Below are 19,865 nucleotides of genomic sequence, written 5' to 3'. Positions count from 1 at the left end.
GAAAGGCGGCGGGCCTCCTCGACCCGATCAGGGACGCAGAGGCCCTGGCTGAAGCGGAGAAGGAAGTCGAGGAGGAGCGGACGCGCATGCGGCGGTCGATGCCGAGATGGAACAGCGCAGGGTGGCGGCCGCCGCAACCGTAGAGGACTCCGACATATCATGGTCTTCCGATGACCCTGATGCGCCTACCCCGGAGGAGGAGGCGGCGGAGCAGAGGGCTATAGTGAGTCCTTCGAGCCACTCAAGGACGACGCCGCCAACGCGAGGCTGCGGCAGTGCCTGCTAGAGGACGCCGCAGCGCACCGAGCCCTAGCGGACACACGGGAGGCGGCGGAGAAGCAGATGAGGGAGCGACGCAACGACAGGGCCAGCCCGTCAGGCAGCAAGTAGTCTAGGCTTCTAGGACTACTTTGTATAGTTTGATTGTACTAGGTTTCTATGCTTTCTATATATGTTGCCAATCTTAAAAAAATAGATCGCCCTGGTGGGAGCACGCCCGCAAACGGACGCGTGAACAAAATATGTCCGCGGATCGCAAACGCTCGCGACCACTTTTCGACGTCCGAAAATACGTCGCCCCGATGGACATGCTCTTAGGGTCGATTATTTTTCCCCAATTTCTGAGCCGGGTCGACCGACCCACCTCGACCCGGTGGTGGCTCCGCCCATGGGCACGAACGTAGCTAGACTACACGCCCATGAGGGCTGGCCCACCTGGACTCAGTCAACAGTAACACCACTGAAACACCGTCACCTGCGGTATGCAGCAAAATTCACTCTGAAATCTGAACCAAGCACCAAACAATTAACGTGTATATGAAGAGCACAAACCAACAAGAACAAATCAAACTAATTCCTGCAGCACCTACTGGCAAACACGGTCACTACGCTACAGCTATATATACCTCTTCACTCTCTCTCTCTCTCTCTCATAGTACAAATTACTACTTCAAGCCACTTACAAATCCAACAAGCCATGAAATTAACCTGCAACAGGACCGATAGAAGGAAGCAGTAGGATGACACTTCTCTGCAGGGAAACTACGTTCAGAATTTACAGCAGAGAAGCCCCTTCCTCCAGCCATGGCGCTGCCTGGCGCGCCTCCGCTCTCCTTTCGCCATCCTCACCGGGCTGCTGATCCAGTCCCTCTGCAATCTGGTTCAGCAAATGCAGAACAGGTATGAGGGGGAAACGTTCCTCATAGATCAGATCAATGCTGCATGCTTCATGCCATTAAGGTTTATTTTAGAACACAAATGAAGATCAGCTAGTAAGAAGTTCACAAATTTTTAGAACACAGATGAATCATAACAGGGTACAATTTTCGCCTCACGGAATTAAATATAATAACTGGTATAATTCTCAGAAAGTAGTTGTTGTGATCAGACAGTGGGTAGGCATGTACTTACACTGGAAATGCAAAGGACCGGGTGCTAGTCGCGCTACTATCTGACCGGATGGAAATACTGCCAGAATAAGCAAGATGCCCAGAGTGTGACACGGGAGCTGACATGATACTAGGCCCGAACAAGCCCGACTCGGAGGGAAGATAGCCATTTCCGATTTGAGATTCTGCCTTTGCACTATCAGGTGCAATCTCTTCATCCATATCGTGTGCCTGGGTAGGACTCTTACTAACTGTGCTCATCATATGCACAGAATTTCCTTCGTCTCTCTGGGTTGAATCATGTATATCAGTGATACCGTCAGTCTCGTGTTTATTTTCCACATTTGCACCACTGGGCTCTACAATGCCAGCTAATGAAGTTGATGCTACTGCAGTTTCATGAACCTTATTGGTTATTGCTTCACGCGCAGTACTTCCATTCTGATCATTGCTCTTCTCAGATGATCCGATGTCTGAACTACTCGAGCTCGGAGCATCGACTCCAGATCCAGCTTTTTCGACCTTATCAAATCCTTCAGCACTGGCATCATCAGTCTTCTCGAGATTGCAGATAGGTACAGCGGAAGCAGCATCTGTGATTGCCGATGTAGAGCATTCAGGTGGTGCCTCTACATCACATTCTTCAGACGTTGTTACTGTGCAATCATCGGTGTTCTCCGTACTTGATAAACTATTATTAACAAGCTCACTGGTTTTGGATGCAGTAGCTTCAATTCCATGAGACGCATTTGTGGAAACCTGAAATAATAACAAAACATTTTTCTCAGTTTTTTTATATCATTTAGATCGTAAAGTTTCCGAAAAAGAAAGATCTACCACCCTAAAGTTTGTTTGTACATTTTGCTACTGATTCTTTTTCCTCAAGAATACCACAGAATTTTGAGTGGTGAAAAAAAAATTGAGAATGCACCTACGCCAAGATGATAATGATGAAAAGAAAAACAATTGTGGTGTACCTGTCCAACTGCTTCTCCGTGAAGAGATGGCATACGTTTTTTACTGGTTTCAGAGCTTACTGTGGCTTTATGCTGCGACTCTTCTGCGCTTTCGAGTCGAAGTAATTCTTCCAAACTTATTTTCTTCTCACTGATCTCACCGAAGTTAGTGGCCTTACTCCTGCCTTCAGGATCGTGCTCTTCACAAGAAGAATGTTGCTTCTCATTGTTGCTATCGGGAGCAAAACCAAGAGGTAAAACTATTTCAGGATTCAGTTCGTGGACAGACTTTGTAGCGCAATCTTTTTCCCTGTATCCTGGAGCACCATTTGCATGTATCATTTGATGATCAAATTTTGGAGAAGACTTTTCATCTACCACTTTTTGTTCTGAAAACTTCTGAGGAGGAGGTTGTCCTTCATCAATGCAGACATCTTTGACAAAATTACCACCATAATCAGAAGAAACAACACTGTCTGGCAATTTTATCTCCACAACATCCTTGTCATAAGAAGCATCCTCATGCACAACATGTACTATATCTTGTACTGGGTTTGTGTCCTCAACCATTTTCGTTGTCAATACTTCAGTCCTACAAACTAGTTGACAAGAAATATTACGATCATGTTGCTTTCTTGCAAAAAAGAAAACCTATCACGTAGTTGATGTCATATAGTATCAGTACAACGTCATCAAGACTGCACAAGGTAACAAATTAATATGTTGTCAATAAATGTTATGCTAGTATTGCACTGCTATCATGATGTCTCTATCAATAGTCAAGCTACAATATGATGTATAATAATACAGAATCAACTAATGATGATTCCATGATAAAAAGATCTTTTGGGCCATCCCTAATAATAAAGTGTAAGTTGATGCTGATGGGGATGTTTTGCAGTTTTGCTTCTTTTTCATTTTGGTTGCTGCGTCCCTTTTAATCAAGTACAAGCATTGAAGTTTGTTGTTCTAACTCCGAACTACCATTGTCCTAAATGCATGATGAGCGATGACCCTGATAGAGGGAACTTATTTTCTACAGTTTGGACAAAGTGGACGGTGGTAGATTATCATGATCAAGACGCACCGATGATAGATTATTGGGAGCAAGGTCAATTTCGACAGGTAGAGCTGTAAGCCTGCAACTAAGACCGATTGCAACCTGAAGACATCATGGCAGCTTTCCTGACTACTATGGGGGACATATCACCTTCAGTTCCCACAAGTTGCTGAGGGAACATTATATTTCATTCATTTCTGATAGAGATGCGCATCTCAAATATTTCTCATAGTTACTCTCAGTTGGCAAATATGTGTAATCTATCAGAGTTACTAAAACCAGGCTTAGCTAGTGAACCGTTGGCATTCGGTTGCATCTAAACAACTTGCTGGCTATATACATATTCTAGTCAATAAGAAGGCATTCACCTGAACTTCCAAATGGCACTTCTAAGTCTCTAGCAACGCGTGGCATTGATTTGACTAATAGAACAAATTTAATAGGAGCCATCATATATTTCATCCAAGCTCAACTGGTGCATTGAGATAGCAGTTACCTAGCTTCATGATCTGGAGCCTACTTTGGCCGAGACATCACTGGGGCTCTGATTTACGGAGAGCAGAATTGTGAATCTCTCCTGCAAACAACGCAAAGAGCCAAAGACCAAATAGAAGTTAATACCAGCATGGTTTATTCCTGCCATTGTTTATACTGCCAAAAACTGGGCATGCTGCACTCTGTGTAAACTACATGTTCTTAATAACTACCTAAAAAAGAACTACATGCTCTTAACACAACAAAATCGTCCAAACTGTCAGGTACCACACCGGCCACACATTATTTGCATGAGTCAGTACAAACCGCAAAAAAACCAACAGAAAACATAGGCGAACAAACTGAAGAAACGTGCACCATAAGCATCAAAACTCAGACCCAATCTGGGTCTGCACCCGCCAAATACAATAGATGGCCTCCTCGCTATGCTACTCACCCAGACACGGTACCACAACCGTACAATCTGGTACAACAACCTAAAAACCTGAACTGAACATGTTGTCACAAGGCCAGCATGAGAAGAAAGAGAGGAGATATACTCGTATACCACCGCAGATCAATGTGCACTTGTCGTGAAGAACGGCAAGAACACACTCTCGAAAGCACAAAAATGGGGGCAAGAACACAACACGCAGAATCTAACATAACAGGTAGCGTACCGAGGATTCGAGAGCCGTGCGCCGATTTCAATGAACAAAACTGGCAGAAGGGAGAGGCTGTGTGTTTAATGAACTTAACTGCATGCAGCAGATGTGTTGTCCTGTCAATAGGTAAGTGTGCACCCCACAGCAGTAACTACAGTACAGGCAAGAGGAACTCAACAGCAGGAAAACTTAAACAGGAGCAGACAAGAAGAAGAAGAACAAAGGTAAGAAACTTGGGAAAAATTTGCAGCAGAACATCTGCAATCTATCCCTTTGATTCTGTAACAACCCCTACAGGTTATGCATCGCGCTACTACTCTGTTCTTCTAGCGGAGATTGCCTGACTCAGATCAGTAGTGTATTTTTCTTCCTCGAGTCAGGCTCGACAGAAGAAAGAAACAAACGGGGCACGATGAGGCTGCAGCAGAGGAAACGAAATTCTTCCATGACACCAAGAAACACTCGGAAACAATCACGCAAACCAGGAACGGAACTGAACGAAGAGATGGGAGGGGGGATCGGAGAGAACTCACCTTCGCGGCTGGGTTTAACTCCGGAATTCTCTTCTAGTTTTCGCCCTTGTTCATCAAAACCGAAAGGAGCGCCGCGCGAGAGAGCTGCGAGGATGATGGGATCGCGAGGAGGCCAGCGAACAGCAGAATTTTAGGATCGGAAGAAAAAATATCCAAACGGAAGGATGGTCTCTTAAATAAGAGGTATCAGAAGCGCATTCAATTTCGACGCTCTCTCTCGTTGTAGTACTATTTACAAATCAGCCCCTTGATGTTCAGGAAACAAGTCAATGGGGTTGCTTAAACAACAATCTGCTGCGAAAATTGCGACAATATGTGCTCGAGGCAATTTTGTGACCTTCAATAAGGAGAGCGTGCTGAACTGTATTTTCCTGAAGGGTTTCACACTGCGGCAATATGGCCGCATGGTCTACACTTTGACATCACGTCTATTGTGTTGTACAACTACACAAGTTTTGCATTGTCCACTGGCCACTTTTTTTCTGGAGAAGGATGTGCAGTGAGTTTACAGCTTTTGACTTTTGACCGGTGAGATAACGCTTGCAAGAAATTGTAAAAAACAAATAATGAAATCAAATCTCTTCTCTGGCAATAGTATTGCCATCTCTGATGAGACTAGCCGGAGTTGGTGTAAGGGTTTTTGCACCTCCTTGTTTGAAAGGTGCTCTCTTTTCTAGCTTATCATTTTCTTCGCATATTCTTAATCATCTACTACCTCTGTCCATAAATAGATGTCAAAAGTTTGTCTAAATTTGAATGTATCTAGTCACGATTTACTATATAGATACATCCGAATTTGAATAAATCTTTGGCATCTATTTATGGACGGAGGAAGTATTACATTTCGGTTAGAGCCTCTTTGGTTCAAATGATTTTGGTATGAATTTTGGAGGATTTGTATCCTTAGGATTATTCCTGTGATGGTTGTTAGATTTTTTAGGAGGGGATCCCATATAATTTCCTCTAAGAAAACCTTTGCACCAAACTTTATAGAAAATCTTGTATCAACTAAGAACTCTTTGTAAGAATCTTTAGATTTTTCTGTGACTGAATCAAACAAATTTGGTCCATGCCAAATCTCCCATGGGATTAGAATATGCCTGAGATTATGATTCTGCATTTTTTAAATCATGCAAATTGCGATTTTACCTCTTTCATAATCGTGTCACGTGTAGTTATTGTGTTTGTTCAGAAGAGACGAGGGTGAGACAACAAAGCAACTCTTAATGATGTATGGACTCTAAAATAGTAAGTAAACATTCAGGGTCAACATCAAAGTACTTTGACACTATGTTGTTGTCTCCTATCGTTAGAAACGATTTAAAAAAACTTATTATAAAATATTTTGGGTGTTGGTTCAAAGAGACGTCAGTCCGGTGAAATAGTAAGACCAGCTCACATGGATCTCTCCATGGTTTTCAAACCTGTGAGGCAAATAAATCTGAAGAAATATACTAAATTTTTGAAAAGTAATGAGCCGTATTGTTGCAAATTCTGTCACTTAAGCGAACACCACCGAATGCTTCGGTGGTAATAACATACTTCGTGGAGGGTATGATTGCGAAATGATAGTACAGTGAAGTCAAATGAGAGAAGAAATTAAATAGCGATACCAAAACCGCAGGAGAGGACAGCTCTCCCGCATTGAAGCACTCTAAATTCCAAACCACCTCTACAGACCAAGGATTTATTGCAGCCCAACGCAACAGCCAATGAAGCTTTTCCAGAAGAGAAAAAGAATGCGAAGTAAAATCAAAGTCGACCTTGAACCTAAAGACATTGAAGGGTATCTCACTCACTTGATAAGATGCTTGCGTGCAAGATAACATAGAGGCAGTACATGTTCGTACTACATGCTTTGCTTCAGAGGTGCAATGCAGGTAAATGCAGCAAACGTACACGTATTAATGGCCTATCACCAATATTGCAAAAGCATGTAAAGAAGATGGAAAAAAAGCTCCTGAAAATATAGGGTGACGCCGCTTGGTGCAAGAAGTAGGGTGAAGTTCTTGTTTGTGTGTCTGCTGAAGATTTTGACAAGACATGTATGTTGTGCTTCTATTAAGCGTCACGGCACACATCTTGTCATGTGTGTCTCATCTTGTAGTATGGGGGAGATATGTAATTTGCCTAAAAATTAAGTTTCTTATTAAGTTTAGTGTGCCATATTAGAGTAAATCTGGTTTAAGAAGTTTTGTCAGAGGAGTGGAAGCACAGCCCATAAAATCATGATGGGTACAAATTTAAAATTTAATTTTGGAAAATGACATGGAGACTTCTCCGTCGCTTTCTTCTTTAAGAAAAAGTTCGGACTGTCACAGTGTGACATTAATACCTGTCATTCTAGGTAAAATATACCATTTTTTCAAAATGTAAGCAATCATTGTTGTAGGACATACTATTGTTTGGTGCAAGAAATAGCTAGAGTGAATTTCTTGTTCGTAAATATGATGATGATGTTTCTTTTAGGGAGTGACTAATTGCCTTCCGACTGAGAAAATTCAGATGATGTCATCGAATCATGAACCACGAAGCAATCTACAGTTGTAACACATGACTAACACGAAGTAATCCAACAATGCAGGTAATTTTTCTCGGTTGAAACCCTATGTGCAACTGAAAAACACAACTGATCATCGGCAAAATCATAAAAAATATCTTTTAGGGTAAAAAAAATCTAATTTCATGTTAGGTGGCCTGCATAGCTAGTGGAGTAAGCGCCACTGACCATCTTGTCATGTGTGTCTCATCTTTTAGCAACAGTGTGTTTATGGTGTTGCCTTGCCCCCAAAAACCGTTGGGCTTCATTCATCCGCGCTGCCGAACAACACAACACAACACTTGTTGATCGCCAGGAATAGACCTCTCAACTAACTGAATCCAAACAGGTCAAATTAATAATTGGACAGCAAAAGGGAAGAATAGTATCCTCCGTCGAGGTAGTTAACATACAGGACCACGCACGCATCGAAACTTCTCCATTCTGCCAGGACATCAGCACGATTCAATCCCGTTTTTTTTTTTCAATTTTTCTTTCGTAGCAGCATACTACATCGCATATCCACTTCAGTTTAGCTTGCACTGATAGGGTCCATATACAGCGAGATGTAATGATTTCGACCAGCCAGGTCATATGGTCTGACCTTTCTTATTATATGCTCAAATATCGCCCCGAGGGCGCTAGATTTGATCCACTAGACATGATTTCTTTTTAAAAGCAAGTACAACACTTAAATCTCCCATCACCAAATCAGTCACTGTCAATCATCTGCACTAACCAACCAAGAAACATACATCCACCGATGCCATTATGTTTAGTAATCTTGTTAACATGTTGGAATAAACCAAAATCAATAATGTGTAATGGAAGAAAGCATGAATATCCTCAACCAAGCATATCTGAAGAAGAGAACGGGGAGGAATACACAGGCGTTGCGTACAGACAAATTTCCTAGAATAAGAAAAGGCGCTGACAAATGAACCTTGGGAATTTTGCGACCGACCAACCGTCCATTTTCACATGGGACAAAAACATATCACTCTGGCGCCATGTGAGAGAGCCATTTGACCAAACTAAAAGTAAGAGAGCATGTATGTGCACATGGGTACGACCAGCTAATTTGTATCACACAAGCTAAAGTAAGAGATGCGACAATTCTTGCATGGGCTAATCATCTTATACCTAGCTTGACATGAGGCAGCTCACTCAGAGATTCTATCTGGCTAACATACTGCCAGTGCATGGAAAGAAAAGGCAACTCAATCAGATGCGATGTTACTGCCCAATCATCATCTACCGAACAATCAAATCTATGTGGTGAGCCTTTTGTAAACACAACGGGTACCAATACCAAACCATAGCAGAAGTCAAATGACATCGTCAACACACTCCAAAGGAAAGGATACATCACACAGACGTGCCTGCAAAACGAAAACCCTGTACAGCACCATACGTCCGGAGCATCAACTTTGCCACCAATTGAGCTACCCTAGGCTCAGCATCTGAAGAAAGAAACCCTTGGTAATACTTCAGTGCCAAGCAACAGAGGCGAAAACTGGAGAGAACTGAAGCAAATCAAACCTAACAATTTGGCCGAAAAGAAAGAAACCAATCAACCTAACATTCTGCAAATACCCTAGGACGTTCGGCCTGTGCACCGACTTGTTCTCCTGGAAACCCGTGGTGAATAGGATCAGGGCTGCTCCTTTAGCCACCAAACATTACAAGTAGATCCTACAAGATGTTCGGCACCTGTGAGGAGAGCTTTTGCTGCAATTCCCTGATCTGAGAGGAGAGCTCCACCTTCTGCTCCTTGTAGCTGTGAAGCAGAAAGTCCTTCCCTCCGATAACCTCCTTCAGCTCACCAACTTCCCTCTTGAGCATCTCCACCCTGTCCAGCTCTCCTTTCTTCTTCTCAACGCTAACAAAATGCAGCTCAGGGTCATCGACGCTGCTGTCGGCATAGCCGTTAGCGTGCCCATTGGTGGCATAGCCATTAGCATGCCCATTGGCAGCATCTGACTGCCAGTGTCCACCGTGCAATGGCTTATCGTGAGACAGTGCTTCCGCAACACAATGGTCAGCGATGATCTTCCTCAGGTGCTGGATCTCGCGCTCAGATTCAAACATGTCTCGGTTAGCAGAGTCAAGCTGTGACTGCATGTTGGAGGACTGTGTCTCCTGGATGGCAAGAGAGTTCTTAAGGTCTGCAATCTGGGCCTGCATCTCCATGATCATCTCATCGCGTCTCTTCAGCTGCTGCCTCAGCTTCTGTATGACCTCTCTCTTGCTATAAATGTCAGATCCCGACTCTGAAACACGTGGAGAGCCAGAGCTGTTTGAGTACTGAAATGGTTTGCGGGGATCCTCAAGGCGGTCAGGTGATGATATCCACATGATGCCACTGTTATCTTTGCTTGATTCTTGCCCTGGTATCTTCACGAGTGGAAGCGAGGGTTCAACTGATTTAGATAGAGGACTTGCAGGTGGATGCTTGACTTCCACTCTACCATCTGAATGACCTGCACACGACAGTCAGCATTGAAAAGCTGTTACACCACCAACAGAGTTTTAAACACCAAATTAAGGCACCAAAACTCTAGGTACTTTAATTCAGTCAGCAAAGTTGAAGAAACAGCCAAGAATGAGGAAGATGGCATCGCTGTGTCTCTAAGTGCTGAACCTCATGTCAATTGTCATTATGAAACTAATACAGTAATGTCATCAGAATAGCTATATTTGCAGATCCCGGTACTTAACAGCTAATAGGGGTGTGAGCCTGTGACAATCATAAATATAATAATACTTGTATGAATCATCCAAAGTTAGCAACGCAACCATCTAGTCCCACTAAATGTGTGTCACCTCTTGCTAGTAGGCTAGGGTGTTTGGGAGGAGCTGCCACCTCTTGTTGGCAGCGTGAACAACCATCTTTGGCATTGTGCATGCTTTTTGGCATCCCTTTTATACGTTTGATACACCTTCCAGGGCGTATTCTCAAAAGAAAAAAAAAAACACAACTATCCAGTCCCACTAAATGTGTGTCATTTGCAAGACTGAGCAAGAAGAACAGTGCAGCTTTACAGTAACTCGTGGACAAGATACCAGAATGCTCAGTCTGTCTAGCATGCTCTATGCTGTACTTCTTAAAGTAAATCAAATATTCTTAGACTCGTAGGTTTACTAGCCAAGATGAACCTGTTTGGCTGGTTAGTGGTTACAGCAGAATGATTTTGTGAAGTCGCAACCTGAACTCTGGCCTAGGAACTGTTTTGGATATGTGCATTTTCTGTTAGTTGCACATCAGAAGCTAAGCTGCTCACTCTTGACAAATTTAAAATCCATAAGTTCATAGGAAAAAGTCAATGCTATTCAGCATTCCTCTCTCTTGTGTTTCAAGAACAAGAAATCGTTTGTTCCAATTATGCATATCATTGCCAACTAAGCTAGAATTCTAGCACCCTTAGGGTTTGTTTGGTTCAACTGTAGATTCTACAAAAGCTGCTGTGAACTGTGAGCTGTGAAGAATCAGCTGTGAGCTGAGAACTGTGACAAAGTTAAAAGTTGTTTGGTTGAAACGGCTGTGAATTTGGTGGAAATTGTCTGTAATGCCCCAAAGACCCGAGAGACTTTTTATACTTTGATTGACCATCATATACCTATCTATATACTTATTTTGACATATAAATTAACATTTTGAGAAAAGATATCATTATTTCACAAGAGGAAAATTGCCACCAAATACTTGAATAACCAGATTTCGTTTCAATTCATTCTAAACATTGAAATATCTCCAATCTCATTCGAAGCACTTAGACATCAAAATCAAATAGGTCCAACACATTGCCACGTCTTCCCTAGAACATACTGAAATACATCTGATAAGATAATATCCAATAATAAAATTCAATGACTGAAACTGATGAAATCGAACTACATCACCATTGGACACCTTGGCATGTCTGTATGCTAGCTAGCTGTCATCTACTTTCCTTGCACACGAACTAGCACGGACGGGGGCAACACAACACCTCCACAGACCATAGCTCCAAGCAGAGATCACGTGAGCCACAGAATCCAATCAATCACCTTTATACGCACAGTGTATGCCAGTGACCACTCCATCCCGGCGTTATGCGGTCTCATCTCGAGATTTCCTCCCGGCGGTGAGCCAGGAATAGGAGCTCGTGTTCTGCTAGAAGGAGCAGCTCGCGCGCCCACCGTGCCTCCTGCTGGTCCTTGTAATCCTCCCATACACCAGCAGCAGACGCCGCAAGGAAGGCAACGTAACACGCCCATGCCGGGCATCCGGCCACGCCCCTGCAAATGACGACGCCGAGCCGTGCAGGCCCGGTGAGGAACGACTCAACCATGGAGCGGTGGAGGCTTGAGGGGCCGGGGGCGAGGATGGGGGGCGATATGCCGGTTTAATACCGGAGTTTCGCGGCACGCCGGTGGGGTTCGGCCGTAGTTGGGCGATGCCAGAAACCTAGGTCGCCGTCTTCGCGTGATGCACGTGCCAAGAGGAGAACGAAAGAGAAGATAAGAAGGAATTTGTGGGCTCAGTGGGAGAAGAAATAAACCGGTATTCACTTGGGAGGGGTCCTGGTGAGTAAATTTCACCACAACTTGGAAGATACCGTGGTAGAAGCAGGGTTGGACCTTCTGTGGAAAATACACTACGGGAAGTTGCTGCGTTTGTGGAATCTGTGGTGGAAAATATCTGGTTGGTTGGCTTTTAACTTCCTACCAGCAGAAGCAGGTTACAAAAGCTGAACCAAACACACCCTTAATCTGATCTAACAACTGGTAAAGGTGTGCTGTAAAAGTGTAATATATCTTTGCTAACCCAAGAGGCTTATACATTTTGCAACTAATGGACTCATACATAAACAAACATTCCAGAGTTGTAACTAATAAACGGTGTATTTGAACGACAGTTAGATCTATTGACTTCACAGTAAACAATCTGATTGTGTGGATAAACGACTGTTTACATATATAATGTATGTTTTGTTGCTTACATGAATGCCATGAATTGAAGGCATTTGGACAAGAATAAAGGGGAAATGCCAATGATTATAATCAAGATAGTTGAATAAAACCCAACCAAACTATCCCACCGAAATGTGTATTGCCACCCAACCCAAACTAAACTACAAGCAATCTCCAACTGGACTGAACTAAACTAATGGCAGAAACCGTGGTTTTAGGTTGTGGGTTGTGGGTACCCACTGGTGTTGCATGCGCATGTTCATATTACCTGACAACCTGACAGCTAACCAAGTGCGATGCTGATCGTTTGTCCACAAAGATGAAATTCACCATGGCAACCCGAGCACGTGAGCTCCCTCTCTTCCGCACATCGACAACGAGGACAGTGATGAGGCCATGAGGGCGAGTAGGGGTGAGACGACAGGGAGTCGGACAGCAAGGATGAGGTGGCAGTGGCCTCCTCTGCCTGTTCTGCAGCTTGCGGTTCGACTCTGAGAGCTCCCTTTTCGCACACTGTGGCTCCAAGCACCAGTTTGATTTCCAGAAGGCTGTGATGGAGCTGGGGCTGGATTTGTACAAACGAGGACTAAACCTCAACTCTTACCATGCATTTCTTCCCAATCGCCGGTCCATGGATGTTCCCATGCACCATGTGTGGAACGACAGCGCCCACCGCAGTGGCGACAACCAAAGCAACAGACTGGAGAAGCAGGAGGGCGTTGGTGCGGCTGTGGCGCCGAAGGGTCAAGTGCTGCGGCAGACCGGCAGTGTCCATGCTGTCTGGCAGCCACTTCTCCTCAGCGTTGCAGGATCTCTCTTTCACTGTTCGGACGCAACGAAACAATCCAAATAACTGGTTGTAGACCATGTCTAGCAAGGACCAAACTGAATAGGCCCACACGAAGCCATACCCTACTCTTTCCTCTATAACAAACTAAACCAAATTATCAACACTCTAGGCCCATAACAATCCATACCAATTAAGTACACAACAAGAAACCAAACCATTTTACCCAGGTAATCCAAAACCATTTCCAGATTTAGTTCCCAATGAACAAGCGAAGCCTTGTTGAAGGAAGTATGTCTTGGATGAGTTTGGTGGGTAGCAATGCAAGGTTGTGAACATCATCATGCATATGCTTCTTGTACATTGGCCAGAGTAGGGCTTAAAGTTTTCCCTCATGTCCATTATGCACATGCTATTTTCAGAATCTTACGAACATCGTTACGGAAATTGTAGTTAACTCTAAACTTTTGGGTTATGGCGGGCTAAAAGGATCCAAACAGTACAGACTAAAAGGTTCAGTGGAAATGAGATATAGGCAACAGAATATACTAAGTTACAGAAGAAGCACCTGAAATACAAGAGTAGCAGCTAGTTTGGCCACGAAACCGGCAGAGGTTTGAGTGCGATTCGCATCCTGCAGGCCTTCTTTCGGCTGCAGTATTGCACAGTAAGCAGAAAGCATATACAGAACACGAAAATGGAATAAAAGTTACGATTGCAAAGAGGAGCATTAGACCTTTGGGAGAGCTATTGTGCTGCTTTGTATCGAACATTTGCTTTAATTTGCATCCAAGTTTGATGGAAAGAGTGCTTAGCAAAACTCCTCCGGCAACAAGAACCCAGTTTGGTCCTCCTCCTTGGAGATGGTCTACTCTTCCTGCCTTCTGTATGCCCCTATTTGTCTTAGACTTCATCCTAACTCCTAAGGATAACCAGTTTCTTCAGCCAAGTGAACAGATGCAGCAACTTGACCTACATGTGTGACAATATTGTCACTTGTCAGCACCATGGCTTCCATTAACAGTACGGAAATAGAATATTTAAATCTACCAAAACACATGCGCATATGGGTCCAAGATAGTTCCATTGACAAGAAAAATATTTTGTTAACAAAAAGGAAGCAGACCATATGACACTATGGGCTAAACGAATAAGCAGATACAACACGGAAATTCGGCATTAGCAGGACAAACAGTGAAAGCTAAAAATGTAGTACTACCTCTGATATGCCGCCATGGGATGCGTACAGTAAACCTTTTGAAACTTTGGTCATTGGTTGTGAAGTACAAAGAATGACTATGAAATTTATGTCCTTAGATTTGTATTACGTATTATGCACTTTTTTATGACATATTATGGTTCGAAATTGCAGTCAAATTCTTGCACTGTAGGTATTGTGCTATGGCGGAAGCAGCTCATCGTTACAGCCTGGGAAAATTCTAAGCAAACTGGTGCTTTGCCCCGTACAAATTCTATCTTAAAGCTTCACTTTTTGGCAGTACTTAAGGAAATTCACCAGCTTAGCCTGGGCAGCTGCCCGGGCATGCCGGGCCTTGGCTCCGCCACCGAGAACAGGGGCAGTTGCAGGATTTTTGGGTCAGGTGTACAGAGTTTGAAGCTTGGCGTTCCACAAATTAAGTACAAGATTAACTCTCTTCTAAAAATAGTGGGTGTACATCTGTACACCCATGTCTTTAACTGGCATCACCCATGTCAAAGAGTCATAAATGTCAAGAAATTTTGGAACAAATGAAGTAACTTAGTAAGGGATTAGCATTTTCATATGTACAATTATACATGCATGAAACAGAGTTCATAACAATGCAGTATTACAGTATTCTATGACTTGCTATAGCTTTTCATTGTTCCCAAGGATCTCGTTTAGGGGTTGATCAGCATCAGTTACCGCGGTTGCTAATCACTAAACTTACACAGAGGAATCACCTAAATGATTTCTTTTGGTGCCCCACTCCAGGAACCATAAGCATGTAGCAATGCAGTATAGTAGAGAGAAGTCCGGATTCAGTAGAATATATATTGCATTGACGTAGAAAAACCTAGTTTACAAAAGAAATTGTATCAAGATTGCAAATAATGGTGACGAGGAGAAGGAACAGGAGGCGGTGATGCCACGAAAGAGTGGCTAGGAAGCAGATTGTGACTTGGAAGAATGGATCGGTCCCTATCAGATTTATCTCCCATTTTCATAAGCGAATTTGATGATACCAGATGGTAGAATACCGCGAAGAGTAGTCTCCGGTAGATATTTCCGGGTTAGGGATGCCACTTGCGTACATGACAATCCTATAAATAAATTGTACAGTAACTGGAAAAATGACACATTTGTACTTTGCAACCTTGCTAAAATGTCATACCATTCGGCTAAAGTGATACTACTAGATTGGAGTGTAAAACAGAGCTCTTCTCTTACCTGTCGACCGCACCCAAAGCGCAAGTTCAGGTCAAAAGCCGGCGGCCACGGCTCCCGCCCTCTCTCCTGCCTGCGTTCCTCGCCCGCCGCTCAGCCTCGTAACCTCAGCGGCAAGAGCGGCGGCAGGATGGAAGAGGGCGAGGTCCGCGGCGGAAGGAGCAGGCGGTCCAGATATGAATTGATGGAGAAACTAATGGAGTAGACAGCAATCGGGGTGACAAGTTGATGGAGAAACTCACCGAGACAGAGCGCCGCCGTCGGCCGCCTTCTTCAGTCGCCGGAGAAGCGAGGGAGGCAGACGGCGGAGAGGTCAGGGAGGAGGGCGGGGAGTCGGGCGGCACGGAGGGTTGGGAGGCGGCCGGCGTGAGTCGCCGGGAGAGCCCTGGGGGCTTGCTTTGTCGTTTGGGTGCGGTGGAAGTGGAACTGCCGTCGCGAGCGCAGTGCAGGTAAGGTCGGAGAGTTTGTTTCGTTTCGTTGGGATCAGCTGCCCAAAATTGATTAACACCACCACAGTCCACAGGTGGCGTTCTACAAAGCGGCATACCTAGCAGCATCACCATGCATTTTTCACCTTTAAATTCGTATCTCTTTTACTTTTAACCCTTTACTACTAGTACTACTACTTGTCCTTTGTTTCTTTTGCCAAGAGCCTTTTCCTTTTGGAAATGCTGAGATGGCCGAGGAGTGCTTTGGAATACATACTGTACTGAAATATGGGGTGCTACTTAGCGAGGTAACAAAAGTATGCTTAATTTCTTAACCTGCATGTGTTCTTTATGCTAAACTTGGTCCGGCCACTTCTTAGCATGTTCGACATGCCTACCATCACCTTTAAAATAAATGCGGTAATTTTTTCTAGATACAGATAAATCTACGTATTAATAAGATACATTTGGATACATCTAGAGAACAGGGTAGTGGCTGGTTAGCACTGTCTTTTCGACATGTTGCACACAAACAAACAAAATCCATTCAAGCCGAGCGCTTAGAGCATCTGACGTGTTGTTCGTGTAGCGTTTGGGAATGTCGATCCCCGCCGCGTTCCCCAAACGTCCCCCCCCCCCCCACCCCACCCCAAACATTAAAAAAAAATTTTTTGTTTTTTTTTATTTCAATAAAGAGAAGAAATATTCCAAAAACTAATACATAATTGGGGAACGTGGTTTACATGAACATATAGTTTGGAAGATGGTTTTTCATAAACTAATACATAGTTTGAACCATGGTTGACACAAATATAAAAGATTGCAAAAAAATTAAACCTAACTAGGCCCGACATCGAAGGTTTCGTGTGTTCACTGCCAAGAAAGAACACTCGAGGGCACACCCAGTCACCCAAACTGGAAAATCCAGCTGGTGAGGGTGCCCCTGTTGGTTCTTCCGAGGACGAACATCATGAAACCTTCGTCCGTTTTTTCGCTGCGAAGAAACAACACTCTTCAGTCGTCGTCCTCCTCGGCACCGTTGTTGTGGTAGTTCCGGCGGCAACGTGTCTCGTCGAACACCTTGACGCTCACGTCCCTGTCGCCGAAGTAGGAGAACACGAGCATGAAGCCGGCTTCGAGACGGTGGTAGCGAGCGAACTTCTCCCAGCCGATGTGGAGGTACATCTTGTCGCACGCCGTCGTAGATCACGTCGACAATCCACCGGCAGCAGTGGCAGCCATCCTCACGCAGATGTAGCGAGCCTGGGCGCTCGTCGTCGGCGACGAAGTCGTCCGGCAGCCTCTAGATGCCGTGTGGGTCGCCCTTGATGACGACGATGAACTCGAATAGCACGGGCTCTTAACGGGCACATTATATTGGCTCAAGCTCCTTGTACGCCACCGTTGACAACTACTCCCTCCCATCAATAGTAATAATCAATGATTTAGTATAAATTTAGATTAAATTGAATTAAAATCTTGATAACCGTTATGGATCGGAGGGACTAATATTTTCTTGGTACTCCGCAAAATTTTGACTATGGCATTGATGTTCTAGGGTACTCCTCTCGTTCACAATTAGTACGCGTTTTAGGTTTAGTCAAAATCAAACTTTGTAAAGTTTAACTAAATATTTAGAAAAAAAAAATCAACATTCACACTTGTTATAGTTGTTGATACTTTTCACTACTAGTATAATTTTGGTTGTAGCCGGAACCCAAACTAGTAGAAAACAGAGGGAGTACTCGCACGGTACTCGGCATTGAACAGAGGTTAGTACTGGAATGAGTGTTTTGAACGGTCAAGATCCAGGATTCTACATTAACATCGGACGGAGGGGAGGGGACCGAGACAACCGTGGGCAATTTACCTGATCGACCTGCCTCCGGGTACGGGAACCACTACGGTAGCTACGGAACAACCAGTGCGCGGTGCGCCCACAAGGACAAGGACCTACCGTGGCTGTTGTTTCTTCAGCTTGGGATCAACCACTGGGCCTGAGCCTGGGTGGACACCTCACACGGATAGGCACCGGTCCGTAGCTACGGACGCACCGCGACTGACGATCCACCGGTCTTAGGTCATCTCCAGGGCCGTCGACCCAAATCAGTCGTGTTGGGCCATTCGGTTGGAGCCGTTTGGTGGCTACGCGGACATGCGGACATGCGGACATGCGGCCATGGCCGACGGTCAGTTTGGTCGCGCAGTGCATCCAAGGCGCGAATACAGCGCAAAACAAATAAACCGGAAAAAAGGCAAAAATAAAAAACAAGTAAATTTAAATTAAAGTTCATTAAACTTAACCCTATTTTGAGCAAATTTTACGCAAAAGAAAACCCTATATGGTTTAACTAAAAAATGTGGAAACACTAGGCTAGGGTTTGGGACGCGGTGGCCACCGGCGCGTCACCTACTCCCATTAGTACTCGTCGTCATCGTCGTTGATGAGGACGACGCCCCCCGGTGGAGACGCGTTGTTCCGTATGGACACGTCGGAGGGTGTCGGGGACTCCGGCCAGGGCGACCACTGCGTCCTTTCCCAGGCGGAGTGCGGGTCTGGAGGGCTCGCCGGCCTGCGCAGGCATGCCAGCCGCGCCGCCTCCTTCTGCCGCTCGCTCGCCGCGGCGGTCTCAAGCTCCGCCACGTGCTTGAGGCAGAGTAGGCGCTCCTCCTCCCGGTGTGCGGCCTGGCGTGTGATCTCCTCCTACTGGCGTGCCATGTCGAGGAATGCCCACGCGTTGGTGTCCTCCTTGGCCTTCTTGGCCTCCTCCTCGAGCGTGGAAGCGCGCAACTCCTCTACGAGGTGCGGCCATTTGGCCAGCTCCTCGAGGTCGTTGACCTCGCGGGATGCCGCGAGCGCGGCGCGCAGCTCGGGGTCATCGTCCTCCTCGGGTTGGGCCTATGGTGCTAGCGTGGCCCACGGCGCAGCAGCCGCGGGCTCGTTGATGTAGAGGCCGCCAGGGCGGCGGCCTGCCCTCCTCGCCGGCGTGCGCGGCTACACGGGAGGCCTCGCCGTCGTCGAGGTGACGCATGTGCGCCAGTGCACATCGTGCCCACCTCGAACAACAAGTCCTAGTAGGGATTGTTGTCGCTGTAGGCGGGGTCCTCCCGGAGGTCTGCCGGCAGCTGCGTGCGCCGCCACTGGATCTCCGCCAAGCGGGCGAGGCCGGTGGCCGGGATCGGCGGCACTGGAACCCGATCTGGGCTCAGGTGCCAACCGTGGGGGAGGTGCACGTCATCGCACGGCATTGGGGCGCCGGCCTCCCAGAAGATCTGCGCCACCACGACGGTGACGTAGATCCGCTCGCGGATCGGCGACGGCGGCCCCATATCGAAAGGCACCGACGCGGCTCGCCGGCTGCTGTTGGCCTCGTGGTCGTTCGCGGATGACTCGAACTCGTGCTTCAAGACCATGTCAGCGCGGAAGCTCGACCGAGCGAGCGTGCGTGGGGAGTGGAGTGGGAGTGGGGACTAGATAGGGACAATCCGCCTCCCAGTCCAAATTTAATAGGACTCGAGCGCCGACAGGTGGGCCTGGGAGGCGACCAGGCGGACGTGGGAGGATGTCGCGCGCCATCCACGACCACGCAAACCTGGCCTAGATTTGGGCCGGGTTTGGATCGTCCCGGACACCGCGATCATCCGCTTTTG

The 19,865-nt window shown here is 45.7% G+C and overlaps 2 protein-coding genes across 3 annotated transcripts; both read right to left on the bottom strand.

Annotated features, from left to right (window-relative positions):
• Positions 1-777: 777 nt before the first annotated feature.
• Positions 778-5,202, bottom strand: LOC124687901. Of its 2 annotated transcripts, none has more exons than XM_047221628.1 (5): positions 5,077-5,202; positions 3,901-3,981; positions 2,366-2,943; positions 1,411-2,147; positions 778-1,156 (listed from the first exon to the last, which is right to left on the bottom strand). In XM_047221628.1, the coding sequence occupies exons 2-5, from the start codon at positions 3,908-3,910 to the stop codon at positions 1,048-1,050; spliced, it is 1,434 nt and encodes a 477-aa protein (XP_047077584.1). In that variant the 5' UTR covers positions 3,911-3,981; positions 5,077-5,202; the 3' UTR covers positions 778-1,047. The 2 variants fall into 2 exon arrangements, with proteins under 2 accessions (XP_047077584.1, XP_047077585.1); XM_047221629.1 differs by having other exon boundaries at positions 2,366-2,936.
• Positions 5,203-8,905: 3,703 nt separating this feature from the next.
• Positions 8,906-16,124, bottom strand: LOC124692762. Its single transcript, XM_047226193.1, has 4 exons — positions 16,029-16,124; positions 14,095-14,330; positions 13,927-14,010; positions 8,906-10,098 (listed from the first exon to the last, which is right to left on the bottom strand). The coding sequence occupies exons 2-4, from the start codon at positions 14,270-14,272 to the stop codon at positions 9,311-9,313; spliced, it is 1,050 nt and encodes a 349-aa protein (XP_047082149.1). The 5' UTR covers positions 14,273-14,330; positions 16,029-16,124; the 3' UTR covers positions 8,906-9,310.
• Positions 16,125-19,865: the final 3,741 nt, after the last annotated feature.

Source organism: Lolium rigidum, chromosome 2, assembly GCF_022539505.1.
Source record: "Lolium rigidum isolate FL_2022 chromosome 2, APGP_CSIRO_Lrig_0.1, whole genome shotgun sequence".
In the NCBI taxonomy this organism is placed as follows: Eukaryota; Viridiplantae; Streptophyta; class Magnoliopsida; order Poales; family Poaceae; genus Lolium; species Lolium rigidum.
The sequence above is the reverse complement of the archived record's forward strand: the minus strand, read 5'-3'. Positions and strand labels throughout refer to the sequence as shown.